The sequence below is a fragment of the Scardinius erythrophthalmus genome (genome assembly GCF_964197995.2).
Source record: "Scardinius erythrophthalmus genome assembly, chromosome: 5".
Classification (NCBI taxonomy): Eukaryota; Metazoa; Chordata; class Actinopteri; order Cypriniformes; family Leuciscidae; genus Scardinius; species Scardinius erythrophthalmus.
This window is the reverse complement of record NC_138225.1, coordinates 38,663,957-38,689,982: the sequence shown is the minus strand read 5'-3', so window position 1 is coordinate 38,689,982 and position 26,026 is coordinate 38,663,957. Positions and strand designations below refer to the sequence as shown.

The 26,026-nt window shown below is 38.3% G+C and overlaps 1 protein-coding gene across 3 annotated transcripts in view; it reads left to right on the top strand.

Annotated features, from left to right (window-relative positions):
- zswim7 (zinc finger, SWIM-type containing 7) overlaps positions 1-26,026 on the top strand; it is a 109,339-nt gene that overhangs the window by 8,982 nt on the left and 74,331 nt on the right. For all 3 annotated transcript variants that reach the window (XR_014030244.1, XM_081366266.1, XM_081366267.1), the window contains exon 4: positions 18,257-18,359. Coding sequence is in view for 2 of the 3 variants with exons in the window: in XM_081366266.1 (XP_081222392.1) it covers positions 18,257-18,359 (103 nt within the window). In the remaining variant the exon portion in view is untranslated. The remainder of the gene's footprint in view (positions 1-18,256; positions 18,360-26,026) is intronic.

The following is a 26,026-nucleotide window of genomic DNA, read 5'->3' as shown; positions in this document are numbered from 1 at the left end:
TTTATTTTTGTGATGCAAAGCTGAATTTTCATCAGCAAGTACTCCAGTCTTTGGTGTCTTATGATCCTTCAGAAATCATTCTAATATGATGATTTGATACTCAGTTATTATCAATGATGGAAACAGTTGTGCTGTTTAATCTATTTTTTTTGGAATACTTTTTTCAGTATTCATTGATGAGTAAAACGTTAACAGCATTTATTCATAAAAACAACATTTATTCAAAATAAAAACATTTCTAACAATATAAATCGTTACCATCACCTTTTATCAATTTAACGCATCCTTGTTGAATTAAAGTACTAATTTCTTAAAAAAAAAAAGTTATTGTTCCCAAACTTTTGAACGGTAGTGTATATTGTTACAAAAGATTTCTATTCTAAATAAATACAGTTCTTTTTAGCTTTTTATTCATCAAATAATCCTGAAAAAAGTATCTCAGGTTATAAAAAAAATATTAAGCAGCACAACTGTTTCCAACATTGATCATAAATCAGCATATTAGAAAGATTTCTGAAGGATCATAAGACACCAAAGACTGGAGTACTTGCTGATGAAAATTCAGCTTTGCATCACAAAAATAAATTACATTTTAAAGTATATTAAAAAAGAGAACCATTATTTTAAATTGTAATAATATTTCATAATATTACTGTTTTTCTTTTTTTTTTTTAACTGCTGGCTTGATGAGCATAAGAGACTTCTTTCAAAAGCATTAAAAATAGTAACGTTTCCAAACTTTTGACTGGTACTGTATGTTCAATGTCATCAGAATACCGAGAAAACAAATAAATATAAAAGATAGAGAAAAAGAACATGAGGGAAAGATCTTAATCTGTACTTCAGTTACATTGTACAAATTTTGCCATATTATGTTTAAATAAGTTTCATAAGAAATGTTAGGTACTGCAGGGTCCAAATATGAGACGGCAAGTTTTAAAGTTGAGACACTCACACACAGATATATACGCATATTTTAAAATTTAAAACTTTTAACTTTTTTTGTATAAAATATTTATTTATTTGCAACAGTAATGTTAACAGCAGTAATTAGAGAGTTCTGGTAATAACAGCTATTCAGCTGATGGATATGTGCTGTGTTGTCATAGGAACATCCCAGTTGAAAATAATGAGGAAATTACGTTGTCTTTCGTTTCGTTGCTCCCTTCATCAAGTGTGTCCCAAACGGCTACATAATGACACACAAGTGCCCTGCTCACTCCAAAGTCCCCACTTCAAGGGCTCTGCCATCTGCCCTTTGAATGGAGTAGGACATAGGGATGCTCACGAGCAATAAGCATGTCACAGCCGGGTTCGTCACTTATTGGGGTCCCCTGTAAACATTTCCTTTGTGGTCTGTGCAATTTGGAGCACGTTTCTGTATTTGGTTATGTTGTGAACTTTTGCAGCGCGTTTCTGTATTTGGTTGTGTTGTGAAGTTTTGTAGCACGTTTCTGTATTTGGTTGTGTTGTAAAAAAATAGGGGTGTAACGATATATCAATGTGTAATCAATATATTACGGTACAAACAGATTTGCTGAACAATGCACATACTGCAATTCTGTAATATTTGTAAAACTGAAGTTCTAATGTATGTGTATGCGTGACAACATGAGGGTGAGTAAATAAAGACAGACTTTTAGTTTTTGGATGAACTAACCCTTTAAAGTTTGGTAATAGTCATTTTGACTCTCTTTGCAATTAGAACTCATAAAAAGTGAAAGCACAAACATAATTTAAATCACCATATCGCATTTTTATTAATCACTGCCTCGAAATAGAGCTCAATCAACCATGGAGACACAAGGATCAACTCAAAATGGCTTTACTTCCAATCTTCAATAAACTTCTTACAGTCTTAAATCTTGCAGTTGTTGATTTTTTTAGGTCCATTCACCTCCAACAACAGTTATCCAACAGGTTTGATTGTAGTTAGTTTGACTGAAGATAGTTAGCTTGGCAGTTTAAATTCAAATTAGTCTCTAATTAGTTTCAGAGTAGGTTGAGGTTTAAGGAAAACAGAATAATACCTAATACAATCATATACTTAACATCTTGTGCATTAAAACAAGTACACACAATATGAACACTTTACGTGCACTTAATAGTACATACATTAACTCTATGCACTCTAATTCAACATTATTATACACAATATGAATCAGCAAACTTCTGTTACAACACAAATATCTCTCATCAGTCTCATCAGGTATTTATCTGTGTGTGTGTGTATATATATATATATATATTGATTCAACAAGGTGCTGAAAGCATTCTTTAGAAATGTTGGCCCATATTGATAGGATAGTATCTTGCAATTGATGGAGATTTGTGGGATGCACATCCAGGGCACGAAGCTCCCGTTCCACCACATCCCAAAGATGCTCTATTGGGTTGAGATCTGGTGACTGTGGGGGCCATTTTAATAAAGTGAACTCATTGTCATGTTCAAGAAACCAATTTGAAATGATTCGAGCTTTGTGACATGGTGCATTATCCTGCTGGAAGTAGCCATCAGAGGATGGGTACATGGTGGTCATAAAGGGATGGACATGGTCAGAAACAATGCTCAGGTAGGCCGTGGCATTTAAACGATGCCCAATTGGCACTAAGGGGCCTAAAGTGTGCCAAGAAAACATCCCCCACACCATTACACCACCATAGGGCTGTGCAATTAATTGAATTTCGATTTCGATTTCGATTTTGGCTCCCAACGATTACCAAAATAGTACAATCGAGTAAAAACGATTATTTTTCCATATTCTGTTTTGAAAGAGCGCTCTAATTTTGTCTTGTGTTCTGAATGACGCGCGCACGCGCACATCCGCCCCTCCCGATTCCATAAACTCTCTCAGCTCGAATGTTTAAACTGATAAGACTTAAAAAGAAGTGAAAATGATAAACTTTAGTTACATGCAATGCTGGCCCGATTGTGCAACTGACAATTCCGTCATGTCCCGACTCCTGAACGCGAGCGAGAGTGTAGTTTCGACGCTTGCCTTGTCCAACACATTCAGAGAGAGAGAGAGAGAGAGAGAGAGAAGACGCAGCACCGCTGAACACTCGCGCGGTTTGTGAAATTGCGTCTTGGAGAAAGTTTTAAAATGATTGATTTGATTTTATAATCTGTGTGGATTCATTTAGGATACTCATACAAACTACAGGCTAAAGTGAGTCAATGTTTGCGGGGGAATTTCCCGCATCATAAGTGGTAGACCTGCGGGAATTATTAAAATACTCATTGAAGTATTATCTGTTATATAATTTATTTTAATAGTTCAAAAAGTACAATAAATGTTCAAATTTCGATTTTTTTTAAGAATTGTTGAAAGGTGTCTTTGGTAACACTTTACAATAAGGTTCATTAATTAGCATTAGTTAACTACCTTAGTTAACATTAACTAATAATGAACAATACTTCTACAGCATTTATTAATCTTGAGTTAATATTCATTTCACCATTTACTAATACGTTATTAAAATGAAAGGTTGTATTTGTTAACATTAATTAATGCACTGTGAACTAACATGAACAAACAATGAACAGCTGTATTTTTATTAACTAACATTAAAAAAGATTAATAAATACTGTAACAAATGTATTTTTCATTGTTAGCTCATGTTAGTTAATACATTAACTAATGTTAACTAATTAGCATTATTGTAAAGTGTTACCATGTCTTTTTAATAAATGCAACACGTTCCCAAAGTCATGTGAAATAATCGTGTTACATAATCGTGATTTCAATACTGAACAAAATAATCGTGATTATGATTTTTTCCATAATCGAGCAGCCCTACACCACCACCACCAGCCTGCACAGTGTTACCAAGGCATGATGGATCCATGTTCTCATTCTGTTTACGCCAAATTCTGACTCTATCATCTGAATGTCTCAACAGAAATCGAGACTCATCAGACCAGGCAACATTTTTCCAGTCTTCAACTGTCCAATTTTGGTGAGCTCGTGCAAATTGTAGCCTCTTTTTCACATGTGTAGTGGAGATGAGTGGTACCCGGTGGGGTCTTCTGCTGTTGTAGCCCATCCGCCTCAACGTTGTGCGTGTTGTGGCTTCACAAATGCATTGCTGCATACCTCGGTTGTAACGAGTGGTTATTTCAGTCAAAGTTGCTCTTCTATCAGCTTGAATCAGTCGGCCCATTCTCCTCTGACCTCTAGCATCAACAAGGCATTTTTGCCCACAGGACTGCCACATACTTGATGTTTTTCCCTTTTCACACCATTCTTTGTAAACCCTAGACAGTCCCTCGAGTTTTTCGCGATTCCGTGATCGCTGAATACAACGCAAAATCAACAAATTGTCGCATTTTTTTGCGATCCTGCATAATTCCTAATTTAACCGCAAAATAATCACAAAAATGACCTCACAAAACATTAAATTATAATCACCCAATTGAAATATCTCTATTTTAATTAAAGTTTCAATGCATTTTACGTGGATACAGATGTTGCGCACGCGTGATGTCTGTGAGCGGTCTGTCAGAAACATGGCGAAAGAAAATTTGTCTCACCTGCCCTCTCACATAAGCGCCAAGGAGCGGGCTACGCAATATCCTGATATATTGCACGAGAGTGGGGGTAAATTGTTTTGTGTTGACCGAGTGACTGCCTGACTGCAGTGTGTGTGTGTGTGTGTGCGTGCGTGTGCGTGTGACTGACTGACTGCGTGTCACCGCCTGTCAGTGTAAATTCTCTTTATAGCGCTTGAACAAATACACATAGCAACAATTACTTCAAAATATTCATCTTGGCGAGTATTTGCGTAAAACTATCAGTAATAACTGATTGGGACGTTTGTCATTACTGTAGTTGGTTTTAAAGTGACAGTAACCTAATTTACCTGCTGTTTTCAGTGTTGTTAATGTTAATCAAGCAACAACAATAGCTACAGCACAATAAAAAATAAAAAAACGTAAATTATCCACTGTTTGTAACTGTATCCTTGTATTTATTTGTCCTGTTTTGTTTCTTTTTGTTATTTGTTCCTTTGTTGTATTTCATTACTGAGTGTTTACTTGATTATTTAAATCATTTCTTGGATGTTCCTGCCCATAGGTTGTTTTAAAAGTTAATTTGATGAGAATTTGATTAGACCAAAATAAACAAGCTTTATGCATTTTGTTTGTGATTTGTGTCATGTATGACGATTGTGCATCTGACATAACACTTTTATGGTAAATGTGATGTCCTAATTATAAAATATAAAAATCGCAAATTTTTTCACAAATTTCTGGAAATTACCACCACACAATCAGTCATTTTGATCGCAAAAATCACACAAAAAAATCGTGAAATCCTGGAGGGACTGCCTAGAAATGGTTGTGCGTGAAAATCCCAGTAACTGAGCAGATTGTGAAATACTCAGACCGGCCCGTCTGGCACCAACAACCATGCCACGCTCAAAATTGCTTAAATCACCTTTCTTTCCCATTCTGACATTCAGTTTGGAGTTCAGGAGATTGTCTTGACCAGGACCACACCCCTAAATGCATTGAAGCAACTGCCATGTGATTGTTTGATTAGAAAATTGCATTAATGAGAAATTGAACAGGTGTTCCTAATAATCCTTTAGGTGAGTGTGTATATATGCCAGCAGCCATATCACCCTGTAGCCCAAGACTGGTTGCCCACTGAAGCTAAGCAGGGCTGAGCCTGGTTAGTACCTGGATGGGAGACCTCCTGAGAAAAACCAGGTTGCTGCTGGAAGAGGTGTTAGTGAGGCCAGCAGGGGGTGCTCACCCTGTGGTCTGTGTGGGCCACATTCCACACATTGGCTCTTACCAATCATGGCCTCCTAATAATCCCCTTACATTGAATTGGCTCTATCACTCTCTCTCCTCTCTCCACCTATAGCTGGTGTGTGGTGAGCGCACTGGCGCCGTTGTTCTGTGGCTGCCGTCACATCATCCCAGTGGATGCTGCACACTGGTGGTGGTTGAGGAGAGACCCCTGATATGATTGTAAAGCGCTTTGGGTGTACAGTAGTACATATGAAAGCGCTATATAAATGCCTCATTCTGTTCTATTCTATTCTCTCTCTCTCTCTCTCTCTCTCTCTCTCTCTCTCTCTCTCTCTCTCTCTCTCTCTCTCTCTCTCTCTATATATATATATATATATATATATATATATATATATATATATATATATTTGTGTGTATGTCAATATTCAACTAGTTTAAAACACTTTTATCCTACCATCAGCATCTCGGGTTGACTCGTCACTGAGGTGCTTTCCGATCTTTTTGTCTTCCTTCACTGGCACCTCTCTTTAGTTACAGCAATCCCTTTTTTCAGAAGACAATTATGTGATCAACACTTTTTGCATCGTGATTCTTTTAGGATGAGTGCATTTTTTGTTCTCTTGTACACGCGATCAGCTTTCATTGCACGCTCTCTTCTCTTCTGTGATGCTTCGCCTGTTTTTCTGACGCAACAGATTCACCACTCCTCCAGTCACTCCGAATAAGTCTCCAAGTTAACTTAAATTGCACCTAAATCATTTCTGACTTTACACCTCCCACTTGACATCCTTGGTTCTTGAATCCTGGATATCACACTCAACACCTTTCTTCCACATTCTTGAATTGTTCCTCCACTAGGATCAGTACGACTAATCGCCTGACATCTCTATAAAGAACGGTTGATGGGATTTTGGTGCTTTCACTTTTAGTGACTTTTCTTGCATTTGTCTTCTCAACACCTGGCCAAAAGCCTGGATGACTCGAGACCACTCTGTTGTCAACATCTCTCACAATACCTTTAGGATCAGCATTCACCTTGATGACTCTTCCTAACTTGTACTGACTCCTCAAAGCATTCTGGTCTGTGACCCAGACAATGTCTCCTACAGTGACATTTCTTTCTCTTGTGTGCCACTTGCTCCTTATGAAAAGGTTTGGTCCTGCCAGCTGGCTTTACTTATTTTTTCAATTTATTGATTTCTCCTTGGATGACCCTTAAGGCCATTGCACACTGAAATTCGCATCCGAAATTTTTGCACGTAAAAAAAAAATTTGACCTCACGTTATGTCAATCACGCTTGCACACTGTCTACGAAACTTTCGTCTATAATAAAAAAATTCGGATCGGGTTCGATTTTCTGCATTTTTCGCATCCACAGCCAGTATTTTGAGAGGTTTTTTGACAATTCAGAGCCACCGTACAAGCGATCGAGGTGTGATTGAGCAGCCAATTCGATTACTATCATGTATTATTTGGGTATAAAATATAACCTGTATACAGCTGTTCTGTCTGCCCAGCGCTTCCGCCGGCCGTGTGTGTGTGTGTCAGGATCGATTGGTTCACGGAAATTAGTGGTCTTCTTTTTAATATGTGGCTCCAGTATCGCTAGCAAAGCATCAAACTGTTCCACTGACATTCTGAGGTAATATTTGAATCGCTCGGGATAATTTCGCAACTCCTTGATAAGGAGGTGAAACTCTCCTTCCTCTCGGCGCAATCTCAGGATTGGATGGACCCAATATTTCCTCTTTCTTTTTCTCTTTTTAAGAAGAAAGAGGGCAACAAAATCATCCTCACTGCTTGACGAATCCATTTAGTATTTTTTGCGTTTTTTTCGGGAGACATGGTTTTTACCACTTAATGAAGTTTTGTTTTGTAAATCGTCAGACATGATTTTTACCACTTCATTAAGTTTTGCTTTGTAAAAAGCCTTTCTTTAAAGCGAATTTCGTTTTGTACAAATTGTATCTTAATTTTAATAAATGTTTCATAGGAGACAATTAGCCTGGCAAGCCAGACCTACATCAAGATGTTAGGTCTGGAAACTCACCATAGTCACGGCTTAATCCGAGGGGCGGGATAAACGGCTGTCTTTCAAATTCCCTCTGCACGCAATAGGACAGCGCTTCAACCAACCAGAGCGTTTTCCAAACAGCGGAGCTTAGTTGAAAGATTCAACTTTTGCCATATCTGGCCGGCAAAACGACGAACACATCTTCCTTTTTTTTAAAATGACTTAAGTGCCGTTCTTTGCTCTTTTCTCAAAGAAAAAATTAACTCCAAGTCCTCCAGAGTCGCGGCCAAAGCCGATTCGAAAGACCGTTGTTCTCCATCAGCAGCCACCATTCTTTGTTTTCAAGTAGCAGCAGCCAGGTAACCGTCGCAACTCTGTCGTGTATGTTAAGCCCGCCCCCCGCCTACTCTATACACAATGTGATTGGCCTGATCCAATCTGGGTTTTTGCAGCGAGAAGGTTTATTGAGAGTTGCTAGACGTACCTGGCTGCGAAATACATTTTGCTGCCGCTAGGGTGCGTCTAGATTTCTAGGCTAGGAGACAATATAAAAACCGTGACATCATGGAGGCTCCGATGCGGCGCGTTCACTTGCATTGCATTGCATTGTGAACTAGAGCGCATCTCATCGTAAATGAATGAAACTCACCGTAGGCCTATGCCTTATACATTAGCATTAAATATCTTTGCTGCATCCTTTCTAGAATAGACAAGACTCTCATCAGCAGAGCATTGCATCGTCCATAGACCGCAAAACAATCAGCGGATGGCAGGCGGGTGCGGCTTTGAAATCTGGTCAAAAAACGTTGGTGCGGATGATGAGTTTTGTGATGCGGATGAACTAATACCCCATCCACATGTCTCTATTGATAACAACATTGAACACTACACAAATATTAATTTTATTCAAACTAAATTGTCCTATAACAGACGAACGTCGCAACCCCCCCCCCCGACAACGGTTATGTTACGAACCGTCACATTTGACTCGCGTCATAAACGTCATCACCAATTCTGAAACCGGCACACCCCTATCCACAAGTTGGAACCACTTCTCTACTTCGATCCGCCCAAGCTTTTTCAAAGTATTTCCTGAGATGTGTCACAAAGACTGCACCGCAGATTTCGGCCTTTATGGGATCACCCTTCAATTCTAGTGGTGGTAGTTTAGATTTAGACTCAACTAATCTAACTACGGGGGGCGCTAGAGAGCACCACATGGAGTGGACGTAAATTAAGGGAGCTCCCTCAACAAGCCTCTAAAAACTAGCATTATTTGACTATTTTGATCACGAAAGTTTGCTCAAAAATATCTAACAGTGAGATGAAGAAGACTAAGCCCAAGAAAGGTGATTCGCCAACCAGCGCAGTTGAACACCTGGCCGAGAATCCGTCGTCTATTGAGCATGAGCATGAGACCGATCGCGGCACGGCCACGGACTCAACTGCTATCCTGTCAGCCATTCAAACTATGAATAACGGTATGAACGACAGATTTAATTTGCTCGAAGCTACTTTATCTCAGCTGCAAACGGCGCTGTCTGAAACCGCCTCGCGTATCGCGGACCTTGAGAGTGTTAAAGCTGAGCACGAAAGCCGCATTTCTGACCTGGAGGCCTCCTGTCAGGAAATACTATCAGCTAATAAGGCCCTACGTGCAAAACTGGATGATCTCGAGGGCCGTTCCCGACGACAGAATATTAAGATTGTCGGCTTACCCGAGAACGTGGAGTCTGGTCGCCCCACTGATTTTGTGGAAAAACTAATCCCGAACCTCCTGGGAGCCGAGAACTTTCCTGCAGGAATCAAAGTTGACCGTGCACATCGCACCGGGCCTTTACCCCCGAAAGGAGGACGTCCCCGAACTATGATCGCGAGGATACATCACTACCCGGTCAAAGAGATGATCCTGCGGCTTGCGCGGCAACACTCGCCTTTAAAATATGACGGAGTTCACATCTCCTTCTTCCCAGATTTCACGGCTGAGGTACTCTCACAGCGAAGGGCGTTTGACGGAGTGAAAAGGAAATTGAAGGAGGCTGGTATTCGATTCGGAATGCTGTTCCCCGCACGTCTTCTTGTCACCCAGGGCACTACCAAGAAAATCTTTGGCTCGGTTTCGGATGCTGAATCGTTCGTTAATACCATCGCTGTTCAAGAACCTTCTTGATCTGCTGCGCGTAGGATTGTTTTTCAATGCCGTTTCCACGGCTGAATGATCCTTGATCATTGATCATTGATCCTGCTGTTTATCGGCGGTCTTTAGTACGAGGTTGTGAGTATTTTCAACAACAACAAAAAAAAAAAAGAAAAAGAAAAAAAGAGACATTGTACAGTCTGCTTACGATCATGTTATTTGGTCAGTTTACACACGTTATTAGTGTCTTATCTGCACGTACATGTTCATACTATCTGTCACAATTTATAGTTTAAACTGTGTTTATAAAAAAATATATATTTCTGTGTTACAAGGGTGGTGTGCTACACACACTTTAATTCAGCTTTATAGAGCAATTCTTTTGTTGATAACTTAGTTACACGGAGGCTGCATGGGAGTCCCCTGGTTTCTCTTTTAGAGGTTATTTTAGTAACGTTACACAGGTTTTCCTCTTAAGTTACTCCTTATGCTGCCCTGCAGCTCCACTGTTCATATGAGGGTTTTTTTCCGGCTTCATTTGCAGAAGCTGATGAAAGGGGGAGGGAGGGTGGGTGGTCTTGTTTTTTTTGTTTTGTTTTTTGGTCGTTGTCTCGAATTTACTGTCTGTACATCTCCTTCACTGGTTATTTCAGTGGTTAATATCCCTTCGAATTCATTTTGCAGCTGCCTCTATAATAGACATTATACTATATGATGTACAGTAGTGGGTCTTCACTGAAAGGTGGCAATGTCACTCTCGCCTGCTGGAATGTCCGGGGATTAAATAACCAGGTTAAGAGAGCTAAAGTTTTTTCTTATTTGAAGTCCATCCCTGCTGACATAATATTTTTACAAGAGACGCATATTAGGAATTCTGAACAAAGGCGACTGAGATGCAATTGGATCTCCCAGATATTTCAATCTACCTTCTCATCCAGGGCGAGAGGAGTAGCTATTCTGTTTCGTAAGTCTGCTCCTTTTAAGCACATATCCACTATCAGCGATCCTAACGGCCGCTATTTAATTGTAACTGGCCTACTTTCCTCAATTCATATCACTTTGCTTAATGTGTACGGACCTAATTTTGATGACCCTGCTTTTTTTCGCATAGTCTTTAATCTTTTACACTCTGAACACGCACCTGATAATAGGTGGTGATTTTAACTTGGTGTTGGACCCCACTGTAGATAGATTTCCTCCTCGCTCTGGAATATCCTTGGCCAACTCTACCTCTGTTCTTAACGATCTGATTACCTCCTTTGACCTTGTTGATATCTGGAGACTAAAACACCCAACGGACATGCAGTATACTTTTTTTTCGCAAGTTCATAAATCATACTCTAGGATAGATTTCTTTTTAGTTGATTCTAAAATTATTCCCTGTGTAAAATCAATGAAGCATCACAATAGAATCATCTCCGACCATTCAGCAGTGACAATCTCTCTAGATCTCGTAGAAATTAAACCCCACTATAACTGGCGTTTTAATCCTACTCTGCTCTCGGATGTCAAATTTTGTGAACAATTAACAGAGTTGCTAGCGGAGTTTCTCAAATTTAATGACACGGGCGAGGTTTCTGACTCGACTCTATGGGAAAGCCTAAAGGCTGTCCTCAGAGGACATATTATTTCATACGAGTCCAATCTAAAAAAGCAAAGGGTAAAACGCCTGTCAGAAATTGATAATCATCTTACTCGGCTGGAGGACACTTACAGAGATTCAACAGACTCAGAAGTGCTTAACGAAATTACAGCACTTAAATTGGAATATAACTCGATTCTTTCGAACCAAGTTAATAATATGTTGTTAAAAGTGAAGCAAAAACAGTTTGAACTTGGGGATAAACCAGACAAATTGCTTTCTCGTCAGCTGAGGGGGTTACAAGCCTCCAGAGCAATTCATAAAATCAAGAACAAGAATGGTGTCGTTCTAACAATTCCCGGTGAAATCAATGATACATTTAAAGAATTTTATGAAAAATTATACAAATCAAAGGGTTCTTCTGACCCCTCAGCTTTAGCAGATTTCCTTCATTCATTACATCTTCCAAAGTTGGGGTGCACAGAACAGGCAGCTTTGAATGCGGACATAACGGTAGAGGAAATATTAGTAGCGATTAAATCTTTCCCCAGTGGCAAGGCGCCTGGCCCAGATGGTTTCGGGATTGAATTCTACAAAAGATTTGCGCAGGTGCTCTCTCCTTTGCTGTTGAGGATGCTTAATGATTCTTTTGACAAACATGAACTTCCCCAGTCCTTGTATGACGCAAATATTTCGCTGATTCTTAAAAAAAGTAAAGAAGAAACTGACCCATCATCTTATCGACCCATATCTCTTTTGAACTCTGACCTTAAAATTTTTACTAAAATTCTGGCTAATAGATTAACTAACTGCATTGGGAAAATTATCCACCCTGACCAATCTGGTTTTATTCCTGGCCGCTATTCTTTTTTTAATGTCAGGCGTTTAATGAATATCTTATATACCAGATTTGAATCTAAAGCTAGTGTTGCAATTCTTGCCTTAGATGCAGAAAAGGCGTTTGACCAAATTGAGTGGGATTATATTTTAGCTGTGATTAGAGAATTCGATATGGGTGACGCTTTTGCCTCTTGGGTGAAGTTGTTATATCTCCATCCTTCGGCTTCAGTTCTCACCAATTTTAACAAGTCATCGCCATTCCAATTACACAGAGGCACTCGACAGGGCTGTCCACTCTCGCCTTTGCTTTTTGCGATTGCAATCGAACCTCTCGCCCTTGCAATTTAAAATAACCCTTTAATTTCGCCCTTGAATTTAGGCCAAATTAACCATCATATTTCCCTCTACGCAGATGACATAATTCTGTATCTAAGCAATCCTGAACAGTCTATTCCACCCTTATTAAATCTGTTGGAAACATTTGGTAAACTCTCTGGTTACTCAGTGAATTGGCAAAAAAGTGAATTCTTGGCTGTGACTAACAACATCGATCAAATTTTTATGCGTAGTCTACCTTTTAAAATAGCCATAAACAGTTTGAAATATCTCGGAGTTAATATACCTAAAAACCCTAAGGATATATATAAGCTTAATTATCTAACAATGCTTGAAAACCTAAAGGACAATATAAAATGCTGGAGGACCTTACCGCTATCAATGATGGGGCGTGTGAATGCTATTAAGATGGTGACGTTACCCAGATTCTTGTATCTTTTCCAGAATTTGCCGATTTATTTACCCAAAAAGTTCTTCAAAACCTTAGATTCTATTGTGCTGCCTTTTGTTTGGGGCTTCAAAGCACATAGAATATCTAAATTACACGTGTGTAAGCCTAGGTCGCTGGGGGGGTTGGGTTTGCCAAATTTTCAACATTACTACTGGGCTGCCAATTGTAGAGCCTTAACTTACTGGCAGGACCCGCGCCCCGACAGTCCCTCAACTAACATCCCTTCATGGCTTATGATTGAGCAAGGTGCATCAAATTCGTCACTCTCCTCATTACTTTTTGCTAACCCAGCGACTTTTAAAGCTGCAGTAGGATCCCATTTTATGATTAATAACTCTCTTAGGATATGGCTTCAGATTGGTAAAGCATTTAAATTGCCAAATACCTCTTTTCTTGCTCCTATCTGTCGTAACCATGCCTTTAGACCTTCACTGTTAGACCCAGTGTTCACAGGTTGGGCCAGAAAAGGAATCCTTACCTTGAGAGATTTGTATATCGACAATCATTTTGCCACATTCACTCAACTAACGGAGAAATTTGACCTTCCTGCTTCACACTTCTTTAGATACCTACAAATTAGAAATTACGTTCGTTCCACTGTGCCAAATTTTGAAATATTATCAGCCGATAATGAATTACATAAATTGCTTACTGGCGTTCCCAACACTCCAAAGTTAGTTACAAAATTTGTTGACTTCTTCACAAGTCAGTTAGATTTTTCCACTATTCATCTGAAAAATGTTTGGGAAGAGGAACTAGATGTTCAGCTCTCTGAGGAGGACTGGGAAAAATGTCTTAAAAATATATACACCTGTTCTATTAATGCCAGGCACCAACTTATTCAGTATAAGGTGTTACACAGATTACATTACTCAAGGGTTAAACTTAATTCTTTCTATCCTACTATCTCCCCTCTCTGCAATAAGTGTGAATCTGCAGAGGGCTCTCTTGGTCATCTTTTCTGGGCATGCCCAAAACTGGGTGAATTCTGGTCAGAAGTTTTTCAGTTTCTTTCTGAAGCTTATACCTGTGAGCTTCCCTTAGATCCTGCGACAGCCGTTCTTGGTTGGTCGGCCTCCTTGCGCCGCCTTAATAATGCCACCCGATTGCCTATACAGTATGGTTTGATGATTGCCAAAAAATCTATACTCTGCATGTGGAAGAAAAATTCGAAGCCACTATTCAAGATGTGGTTGTCAGAACTTTCCTCCACTCTGCATGTGGAAAGACTTAGATATAGTATTTCTGGAAATTTAGATAAATTTGAAGCCTCTTGGAGGCCTCTTTTCAATCACTTGTTAAAAATCAATAATGACGAGGCTATTTAAAATGTATTTCTATTTATTTATTTCTCTATCAGGATTTTATTGTCATTTCCGTTGACCTCTGTCTTCAATGTAAAGATACCTATGTAAATCTCATGTGGTCCAGTTGTACAATCTCACCTGGTCTATAATGTCACACTAGGCAAAAATCTGTTCTGACCTTCCTTGTCTGTGCCTGGTGATGTGGTTATCTGCAAACTTGAATCTAATTGAAGGAGTTTTTTTTTTTATTTTTTTTTTTTATGTGTAGTTGTGTTTGTCTATTTGTCTGAAAATCTGAAAATGCTACAATAAATATAATAATAAAAAAAAATAAAAAAAAACCTAATCTAACTACCACTCCTTGGCTTGAATTCCAACTGAGATATATACTGCACCATACGTTTTGTCACTCCCATCTGAGAACGTGACTCCCCATGGCTTTCCTCTCCAGTTGACAGGCGTAAGATTTCTGTGGAACTTGACTTTCTGGAGTCCTACATATTCCTCGAACAACTCGATAGCTTTTCTCCAAATTCCTTCTGAGAGTGCTGTGTCCCACGTATGCCTTATTAGACCTCTGCTTCCAGCTTCCTGGGATTCTTTTTTTACGAGAATCGTACCCTTCTGCTTCTGGTTTGACAAGGCCGATTGGGTCATAGAGTCCTGCCACCTGACTCAATAGGTATCTTCTGGTCAATGGATTTGGTGTCCTCAGCCTCACCTCCTCTTGAAGGAGATCTTCCTCCATCCTTAACTTTTTCCTTTTGGAAAAATTGATAGAACTCATAATATACAACCTATCCTCCTCTGCTAGGTATCTAATAACCAGGGCCTTATTGTCCTCTTCCCCCAGCTGGTTAGGAAGTACAACTGTTTTCTCAGGAATAAGGCTTGAAGACTCTGTTTATCTTTTTGGACACAGACCTCCCACATTGACCAGACCAGACCCATGCCTTCAACGAGGATGTCATCGATGTAACTGTCTTCTTCAAGGACTCTCTGCTCCTTATAGGTGAGCGAAAGCTGCCAGACCAGTCGTCTCCCGCATTGCCAACTGTGCAATACACCAAGTCGGACGATCTCCAATATTAACTCTGGTTATGGTGTACTCCTCTGTTTATCCCTCTGGTGTATCCTCCAGAGGAATCCATGGAGATGCATTTCTTGTTCTTCTAGCCATACCGAATTATACATATTTCTGATATCTCCCAAAGCTCCAAAAACCCATTTCCTGAACCTGAGCAGGACGGCTCTGATAGGATTCAACGCATCAGGTCCTTAGAATAGAATCCCTGCCCCTCTCTTAACCATATCGTGAACTTCAGCAATATACTTTTTTCCAATCAGGCACTTTTCCAAGCTGCTTTTCCGTTCTCAGAAAAGTCGACTCCACTCCACTTCGGTTATACGGAAGAGAGGAAGGCTCTTGGATCGATGATGACTTTGTGTCCCAGTTGAGGTTGATCACTGTTCAACTGCTGCTCCGATACTGTCCCAGCTCCACTGAAGAAAGTCTTTGCCACTTGCAAGTGTGCTTTTTACATTAACACAGGCCATTTTGTTTCCTTGAGAGGCTTTGGAGATCCATAGTGGTTCACTTTCTCTGAGGACTTCCTCGTACCTGACCGCAGCAGTTCTCATAGATTGTGCGAAGTGTGTCTTTGACTCGTGCCCTGTCATGTTTACTGCCTCAAACAAGTCCGGATGAGCTCCACCCACCATCTTTCCAAGCGGGCTGTCCCACAGAACGAGGTCTCTGATTTGCACCCTTTGCAGTGCAAGTTTTCCTTTGTGATGACTGAGAAGTTGTTCTATCTTTTCAGGCCTCCTAAGCTCTGCCAAAGTCTGCTTCTGGAAAGAACCCTATCAGTCGCTCTGGACTCACACTCATGTGCACTCTTGCGATCTCTTCCAGACCATAACAGACTAACTGGTGAGCCCTTTCTTTTCCCACTGGTGTTCTCACTTGAATTCAGAGAAAATACCTTTTGGTTCTCACATGAGCTCCTATCACCTCCCTAACAAGTTTAGTCAGAAAGTCAATTTGCACTTCATAGTTTTCATAATTGCTGCTGTCAGCAGCTATGCTTGCTACTTGATCGCAGTTTTTCTCTGCTGCAGAGATTGGACTAGTCACTTTGTGCAGTCCATATCTTGACCAGAGATTATCTTGAACCATTCTTTCAACTTCATTCAACTTTTCGTCACACTCACTTGCAGTCTTTCTAATGTCGGCTTCCTATTGCACTGAAAGCACTGCCTCCTCGTCTTTGCTCTCATCAGCCTCCATATCGGTGAGAAGTCCAGTTCTGTAATCATCATTAGTCTCAAACCCTCCTTGAAATGAGCGAGAACTTCTTGAACTCTTCCTTGAGCTCCTCTTCTGTTAGCCTGTGAGCTTCTCTGCTGAGGAAGTTAACTTGTCTAGTAAAACAGATTTTTACAGCAGTCCTTTCTTTTTTAAGCTACTCTATTGGTTTTCTTCATGCTTCTTCAGCCATTTTCAACTTATCCACTTGACACTCAAACAGCAGCAACAACTTCCCTGTCTTTCACTTTCCTGCTCCAGTGACGCACCGTCTGAGCTGGGCCATTTTGCACTGCCACGAATGTGAAGTCCACTGATGTTATGCTGAACGTCAACTGAGAACGTCAACAAAAGAGCTCAATCAACCACGGAACAAGGTTCAACTCAAAATGGCTTTACTTCCAATCTACAATAAACTTCTTACAGTCTTAAATCTTGCAGTTGTTGATTTTTTTTTTTACATCCATTCACATCCAACAACAGTTATCCAACAGGTTTGATAGTAGTTAGTTTGACTGAAGATAGTTAGCTTGGCAGTTTAATTTCAAGTTAGTCTCAAATTAGTTACCTTTAAAGAAAACAGAATAATACCTTATCACAATCATATACTTAACATTTTGTGCATTAAAACAAGTACTCACAATTTGAACACTTCAAGTGGACTTCATAGTACACACATTAACTGTATGCACTCTAATTCAACATTATTATACACAATATGAATCAGGAAACTTCTGTTACAATACAAATCGTCTCAACACAAGCAGGCATTTTTCCAAAAAAAAAACAGCAACAGTATTTTCTGTGTAAGAGATCCAGCGAATGCTTGCAAGCGTGAGTGTACTGCATCAGACAAAATCAAAGTTTACTGAGGTTCAGTGACAGTAAACTAAAATTACTACAAATTAAATTAAACCACTACATATAATGTTGAATAGAATGTATAAGTGACAGAGTGCAAGCAAGCTCTTCTTTATTTTGGCAAGTATTGCAATAGTTGTATAACCCGTCCTTTGGATGAGACGTTAAACCAAGGTCCTGACTCTCTGTGGTCATTAGAAATCCCAGGATGTCCTTCGAAAAAGAGTAGGGGTGTAACCCGGGTATCCTGGCCAAATTTGCCCATTGGCCCTTGTCCATCATGACCTCCTAATCATCCCCATATACTGATTGGCTTCATCACTGTCTCCTCTCCACCAATAAGCTGGTGTGTGGTGGGCATTCTGGCGCAATATGGCTGCCATCACATCATCCAGGTGGATGCTGCACATTGGTGGTGGTTGAGGAGATTCCCCCCTTCCATATGTGAAGCGCTTTACGGACCCAGAAAAGTGCTATATAAATGTAACAAATTATTACTGTGAATTGTTACAAATGTTCCATAAGTGTGTCGTTACACCCCTGAAAAAAATTGCAACATTGTACACATTTTAATCCCTGTTTTGGAACAAAACAAACAATCTACAGGTGTTAAAATGTTCTAAGGATATTTGCTCATGTTCTGTCTCTGTTTCAGATTGCGATTTGTGTTTGGCCCATGTGCTCTTCAGGCATTGGACCTGGTGGACCAACGGTCTGTCACATGTGTGTCATCTCCCAGCAGTCGAAAGGCTTTTCAGGTAGGAAGTTTGCTAAATGCTACCCAAAAATGTCTGCAACAATATAAAATATCTTAAATTAAGTTTTTCCACACAGCTGCTAAAAAAAAACTTATTTTAACCATGTTTGGCTGAAGTTGTGATAAAAATTTCGAAGAAGTAATGCATCAAAATTTTGGCAACTGAAAATATGTGGCTGAAATGTCAAAAATACAGAATTTTGGTTTTTGGCCAGAAAAGTTTTGGTGGGCCAAAATAATTTACTGAAACAGTGCTTTTCAGGTGACTCATTTTGAATGTCAGCATCTATTTCGTGCACACAACAGGTAAACATCAGCAGTGTGACCAAAAATGACCAACACACTTCACCATGACCAAAAATGATGCTAGACAGTTAAAATCTAAAACTGTTTTGTCTGAAATATCGAAAGATGTCTCGCCAAATTAACTTTAAAAACTGGTTTATCACCTGTGAACACAACACCCTGTACAGAAGAGGTAAATTACCTAAGTTTTATTACAGAAACATTTTTTTTGGTTTTGGTTTGACTAAACACATTTTTTTTTGGTGTTTCAGCCAAAAATTCTTTTTTGTGCCTTACTAGCTAAAATATCAGTCTGCCCTGATTTTAATTATCAAATTATTGCACAGAATATATCATGGGTCAAGAATATTTCTACTCTGAATATTTGTAAGATGTTGATATAATACCAGTATGACACGTGATCATATAGCCTAAGCCTTCACATTACACTGCTCTGCTTTTCCATTGTTTTCCATTCATGTAAATGTGCTAAATAGACCTCTTGGACTGTTGTGCTCACATAGCAAGCAAAACAAACCATTCTTAAACTGCAGCGTTTAAGTTAAAAGAAGTTCAGCCTTTTAAAACTAGATGTTCTGTGTAAATGGCCCCTAAAACTGTCAAGGATAACCTCATTACATTTTCTGAGATTTTAACAGAGGTGTTTGTGTTGCACATCATACAGTAGAAGACAATGTATCCATTCATTAGAATCCATTTATTTTAATTTCAGGAGAAAACTGGATAATTAAGCTTTTTAATTATATTTTTGTTAGACCAAACTGTACTTTTTTGAGTAAAAAAAGAAAAAGCCAATGTCTGTGCATTTCTTTTTGCATGGAATTATAGCTATTATACATACATTTGTACATTACATTTGTACATTATATTAGAAAATGTATTTAAATATAAATATAAATTATCAATACCTATATAAATGATAAATTCTCACATAATATGTCTATTCGTGTAATGTTCTGTCTGTGACCTTACAAAACCATGTTTAATATATTTGTTCATTTTGATGTGTGCAATGGTGAATTGCAGCTTTTCTGAAGTACACTTTGATGCTTTTACTTAAGAGTGACTGGATCAGAAGCTGCTGTTGTGCTGTCTCCCCTCCTCCCCCTCCACTCCACAGCCTACCACGGAAATGTTTGTAGCATTTTTCACAACTGCCATGAGGACTAACCGGTGTTGTATGACCCATTAAGGAGTTCACAAATGCTCCGTCAGTCAGAGTGACCTAAATCCCCTTAGTTTGCTATGACCAGTCCATCTCTGATAGTGACCACACCATGGTCCATGGTCAGACATCCCAACACCACCCACAGTGAACTCGTCATGTTGAACTCTCAGTTCCTGAGTGTCTTGAATGATCAGCCAATGTCCAGGAGGCAGTTGGTGGGTGGAATTGTCTCAGTTTCCCCATTATTCCTCACGTGACTGACCGTAGATCTCAACATATGTTTGTTAAACTGTGTTAAGGTCTGTTAAACGCCTACTGCGGGACAGCGCAGAAGAAAAGCAAACATTAAGAAAACTATGAACAATATAGTAATAAAAGTTAACAGCCCTTTTTTATGACCTGCTGTGATTCAGCTTTGGATAGTCTGTCATTGTTGTTTCTGTGCATTTATAATCTCTATTTGTCATCTGTAATTCTAGGCTTAGTTGTTTCATTTTACAGGAAATAGAGGTATTTTCTGTAATTAAATGTTTTTTTGGTATTTTCCAGGAATCATTTGTGTTCTTGTTCAATAATGTGACAACAATGAACATGTCTTTTTTTTTCTCCCATTGGAGTACTTGCACAACTACTTCCGTGTTCTAGTTAGTACATATCGGGAGTTTCCGGTTAGAGCGTTGAGTGCACCTACATAAATGAGAATGCAGATTATCACTATATTTTATGGCTGCCAATTGATTAAAACGATGAATAATGATCTCTGTATTAATTATCTTGAGCCTGCTGAAATGTTCCTATAAATATATTTTCTTTCCAACTGTGCATTCTGAATAATAAATAGGCTAAATATATTTATCCACTAAGCTGCAGCAGTCCATACTCGTCTTCTCATTAACAGTTTTTTTCTCTTTCTGACATTTCATATCTGTAGGGTTTACATTTTTAAATGAAATTGACTATAAAAGGATTGCTCGTGTGCGCTGGTGTTTATTCCAGTCATTTTAAATAGTTGAATGAATGAATGCTCGGGAGGTGCCTGTAATGATGTTAAATAGGCTAGGCTATTTAATCAGTAACGGAAACAGCGTAGAGGAGAATGACAGTCAACTACTTTGAATATTATAGCATTTTGGGCATAAACATGTAAATAGTGAAAATATTGACATTGAAAAATGACACAATGATTAAAATATTTAATCCAAATAAATAAATGTTCGTGGTTCGTACTGATGTTATTCATCTGTTCTCATACACTTTCTAGGTCACTAGTAGTAAGTTTAGAAAATTCTGCACACAGTAAACATCAGATTATACCTTCTGTCAATAAAAATTGCCAAATATTTTAATCTTATTGCGGACACTCATTTTAGTTGGTGTTTGTTCAACTCATTGACCACCGTACATTGAAAGTAAACATAACCAGAAATAAGTGTGATGTAATATTTCCAAATGCAAGTGTGTCACAAAGTTCAGTGCAAGTGGTCCATTTGGGACTCATTACTCATTGAAAAAGGAAGAGATCGGCTGGATCTTATTGCTAGCAGTAATTATTTGTATAACTATTAAACTCAGAGCACAAAATACTAGACTCAAAACACAAACTGAACAACCGTGAAAACATGATGTGAACGACAAAGAAATTAAAGCGAAACAGAGAAAAAGAGATACACAGGGCAAACCAATCTACGAAATAGAGAACAGGTGCAACTGATAATCAAACAATGTAAAACCATGGAAACAAACTGAACTGAAACCCACCCAAAACAGACAATAAAACTAGTTCACAAGTAACATTTACTTGTGAACGAGTAACTTTAACAAGTAACTCTTTAATTTTTTTTAATGTTCTGTCTCTGTTCTGTAAGTGATGCACCAAAATGCATTTTTTTACTCAAACACTTAATTTAGCCAAAAAATGGCATCCACACTGCTGGCATGTTTACCTGCTGTAACTTATCCTCCTTGTGTGTACGAAATAGATAACAATTAAACGTCTCTGTTTTGGATGATGATTTCTGCCTTCCAAAACTATTTTGGCCAAAAATTATGTTTAGGCTGAATATTTTTGGTTTTAAGAATGTTGGTGCTTCACTACTTCATATGTGTTTCAATTTAAGTTATGTGGAAAATGAATGTTGTAGGCTACTCTATTGTGACACCAAATGCTGAGTTCTGAGAAAAAAGTATTATATAATTATTAGAATGAAATATTACAATATCATGATTTTGTGAGAGGGATGGATTGAGTACCTTAATATGCAATCTAAAAATTTTTTTAGCTTTAGTGTGAAGATGTGGACAGTAATTTTTAGGGTGATTGGAATGTTAGAGTGATTGGAATATTTCCTGCATTTAATCTCATTACTGTGTTATGTTAATATCGGAACAAATGGAGTGATTATTATGTAGAGCCAATTGCAACATTTTGAAAACCTAAAGAAAACAAAGCAAGTGAAATTGTTGAGGATAAATGTAGCTGTCTGAAAATGCTGTGCTGAGCAGAGATTAGGGGGCGCATTACAGAAAGATCCTTTAGAATAATATATTATCTGTTTGGGTAACTATGGCAATTTCAGTTAGGACCTCATTTAGGACAAAAGCTATTACAAAATGACATTTCTTAAATGCATAATCTTATCTTAACTACAGCTAGGAAAAGGGTATTACAGATGCATCTTAACTCCACAAAAAAATCCTAACTTTAGGACAACTCCAATGGTGTCCTAACTTCAAAATTATTTGAAAGCCAACTATAAAAATCACATAATAATAGCCCTGTCTGAGAATGACATCGCATTAATGATACAAGATGAAGAACAGCAATGTTTGGTGGAAAGACTTTGTGAACACCCAAATGATGTGCTGCACTTTGACGACAAAACTCTGACAAATAATTACAGACTCCTATGAAATAAAAGGATTAGGCTTTGCCTTTTCTACCAAGCTTATCAAAACTTCACTTAATGAAAAGCACCACTTATTTTGTTTCTCCATTCTCCAGTTTTTCCATTTTACTTCATAGCAGCTGTTTGCGTGTCGTTGGTTGCTTGGTAACAGAACTGAGAGTTGATTACCAAACTCTTAGATTTCCTAACTACAGATAAGATGAGATTTTGTAAGAAAGGATCAGAATCCTAAATCAAGATAAAATCAAGATTTGCTTCTTTAATACGAATTTGTGAAAAATCCTAAATTAACTTGCCAGATCTTAACGTAAGATAGAAATTTTCTGTAATACTTGATAAACACTTCACAGTATTTGGTCTTCTAGTGAAGAGGAACAGCACAACAGCAGGGATATTCAGGCACACAGAAATATGTGCCCACAGAACTCTGTAGAATGCGCTGTATGTTTTACACATCCCCCAGAAATATTTAGGCCAAACTGTTTATGTTTTAAGCACACTTCAGAGTGTGGTACAGCCAGATGTATTTTCCATGGTTAAAGTTTTCTCTGAAATCAGCACTAAATCAGTCCACAGATTTCTTTTGGGCCTCGAGGTTGTGTTTGTGCAAAAGTGTGTTTGTTTAAGTGTAAAGCCCTATTCGGACGGGACTAGTTTTCCAAACGACGTTTGAGTTACAATTCTTATCAACCTACGTCTGTGATTTCATGTACGGATTCGGACGGGACTAACATCTCCGTGTTTATTACCGAGGTAGGAGTGTCTGTTTTACATGTGGGCATTGCAGAAGATCACGTGTTCAGAATGCGTGGATTGCGTATGGTCATTTGAAATTAAGTACTTTTAAAATTAAGCACTTTGAAATATAAAGTAAAACGTCCTAACGTATTTAGTGTTTTGTAAACCTTTTATAAAAATTGTAGTATAAAAAAAAAAACTAAACATAGATTTATCATCATGATTTTATAGAACTGGGTTCTTATAATAAACCCACTGGAATAAAAAGTTTTAACTTATATAATTTACACGTTATGTAATTAAGTGCAGAAATGAAAGTAATCTTACCTGAAACTGATATTGCAGTAGCCAGTCTTAACTGTTTACGTGATTTGGCTCTTCTTGTTGATTTCATTTTTTATTTTATTTTTTCTTCGCAGTGTAGGCTACCAAACACATTTACATCCATTATCGGTGCGCAAAAAGCAGAAACTTGAATACTGGCGCGATAGCGAGAGATTGTATGGCAGTTCACGTTGACCAAAACACATAAGAAAAAGCGTTTTGGAAAAAAAATGTCCGGTAATCACAGACATTCGCATTCGGACGGGATTAGATTTCTCTGAGGACCGCCGAGTTTGACGAAAAACAGTAGGTAATTTGCTCTGGAATTTTTACAGAGGTCGTGTGAGAAAAAGACAGACATGGCAGATTCGGACAGGATTAAAATCTCAAAGTACGTCTGTGAAACAGATATTTCTCTAACGTCCCCCTGTGAAACTAGTCCCGTCCGAATAGGGCTTAAGTCTGTGGTGCACTCAGACCACAAATCCAGCTGCATTGCTGTAGCAGACATTCACTGGTGGGTCGTTCTGAGGTTGTAGGAAATGATTCCGGTTGGTCCAGTAGCCAATATCCTGTCAGTCAGCCCCTCTCAGGGGAAAGAATCTTCATTAATATGTCATTGTGACTGTCATACTTTATTAAGATTAGCTGTGCTTAATAACGTCCTTCCTTGGGGCTGCAGTCCAGCTGCCATAGTGTTCAGTGACCTTCACTTACAATCTTTATTGAGTCCTGACCTACAGTAGCGTAGGTGGAGTCAAGAAATAACGTAGACATGGATGTTTTTCTGACACCATGAGGTAGTTTCCGTGTTGATATAAATCTCAAACACTCTACTGTTGCTTACAGTTTCACTGACTGAAATACACTTTTACTGCTGTTTGAGTGACCTGTGGAAGACTGGTGCATGTTGGAGAAAACATTTGACACTATACGCTATTTTTGCAGTTTTGTTTAGTTACACTAGAACAGAGAACAGAAATAGGACAGCTTTAAATAACACCCCAGTGTACAATAGGCCATTAACTGATAACAAAAGAAGAAACATAACTCTTTAAATAAAATAATATTAAATGTGATTCTGGTCCTTTTATTTCTTTTCTCTTCAAACTATTATGGGGAGGTTTCTGTTATTTTTCGAGTAAAAACTATTTTAATGTAAAAGTTAACTTCAAAACATACCAAAGTTTGGGCGAGTTTTTTTTTTTTTTTTTTTTTTTTTTTCTCCATGTTAAATGTTAGTCTATTATGCTCACTAAGGCTGCATTTATTTGGTCAACAATTATTAGAGTAATATTGTGAAATATTATTACGATTGAAAACAACCTTTTTTTCTATTTTAATATGTTTAAAATGTAATTTTATTTATATGGTGGCAAAGCTGAATGGTACTGGTAAAGTAACTATATGGTAAAGTAGCTTACAGTTAACCAGTTGTCAGTTTTTTGTTTATCATTTATACATTATACTCTTACATTTAAGTTCCAGGCATTTTTCAGTGATATTAAAAATCTTGTTTACATGTGATACTTTGCCTCTGATTTTGACTGTCTGCTAAACCATGAACAAGTAAACAGGACATGGGCAGCTTATCAATTGGTCTAATGGTGAAAGTCCCTTCCGCTGCATAATGTAGCTCACACTGGCAGCAGCAGGTCAGTCCAGGCTGTTGTGATAATGCTCCACTGATACTAATGACTCTACTGGCCTTTGGGCCTGGAAATAATGGCCAGTGTTTGTCACACCAGCCTCACTTTAAAAGCCTATGGTGATTTTTGTTGTGCCTTAATACTGTTTCACTGAAGGACAACTATGGAAAGATAATGCATATAGTTTGAGAAGCAAGAGGATTTTGGTATTTTTAAAAGGTTATTTTTTAATTGGTAAAAGCAAAGTTGTTAGTTGATATTCTCTGTGTTAGACAAGTATATGTTTTAGTGTTAAGAAATGCTCATGTAAATTACACAAGACTTTAAAATCCTCTGTTGCACAAAGACACCACATGGTCACGTCTGGGAAAGTAAAGATTGAGTAAGACTGCTTGCTTGCGCTGTTGTACAAATTTTTTTTTTTTTGTGTGTGTGTTATGAAAAACACTCAAGAGGCTCAAATAGGGACACTCGTAAAACAAACATGAGATGAAAATCATACTTTTTAATATTTTAACTACTTTTTTAATGCACGTTCTTATTCTTATTGTAATTTATCACCCATCCTAATCAGCAG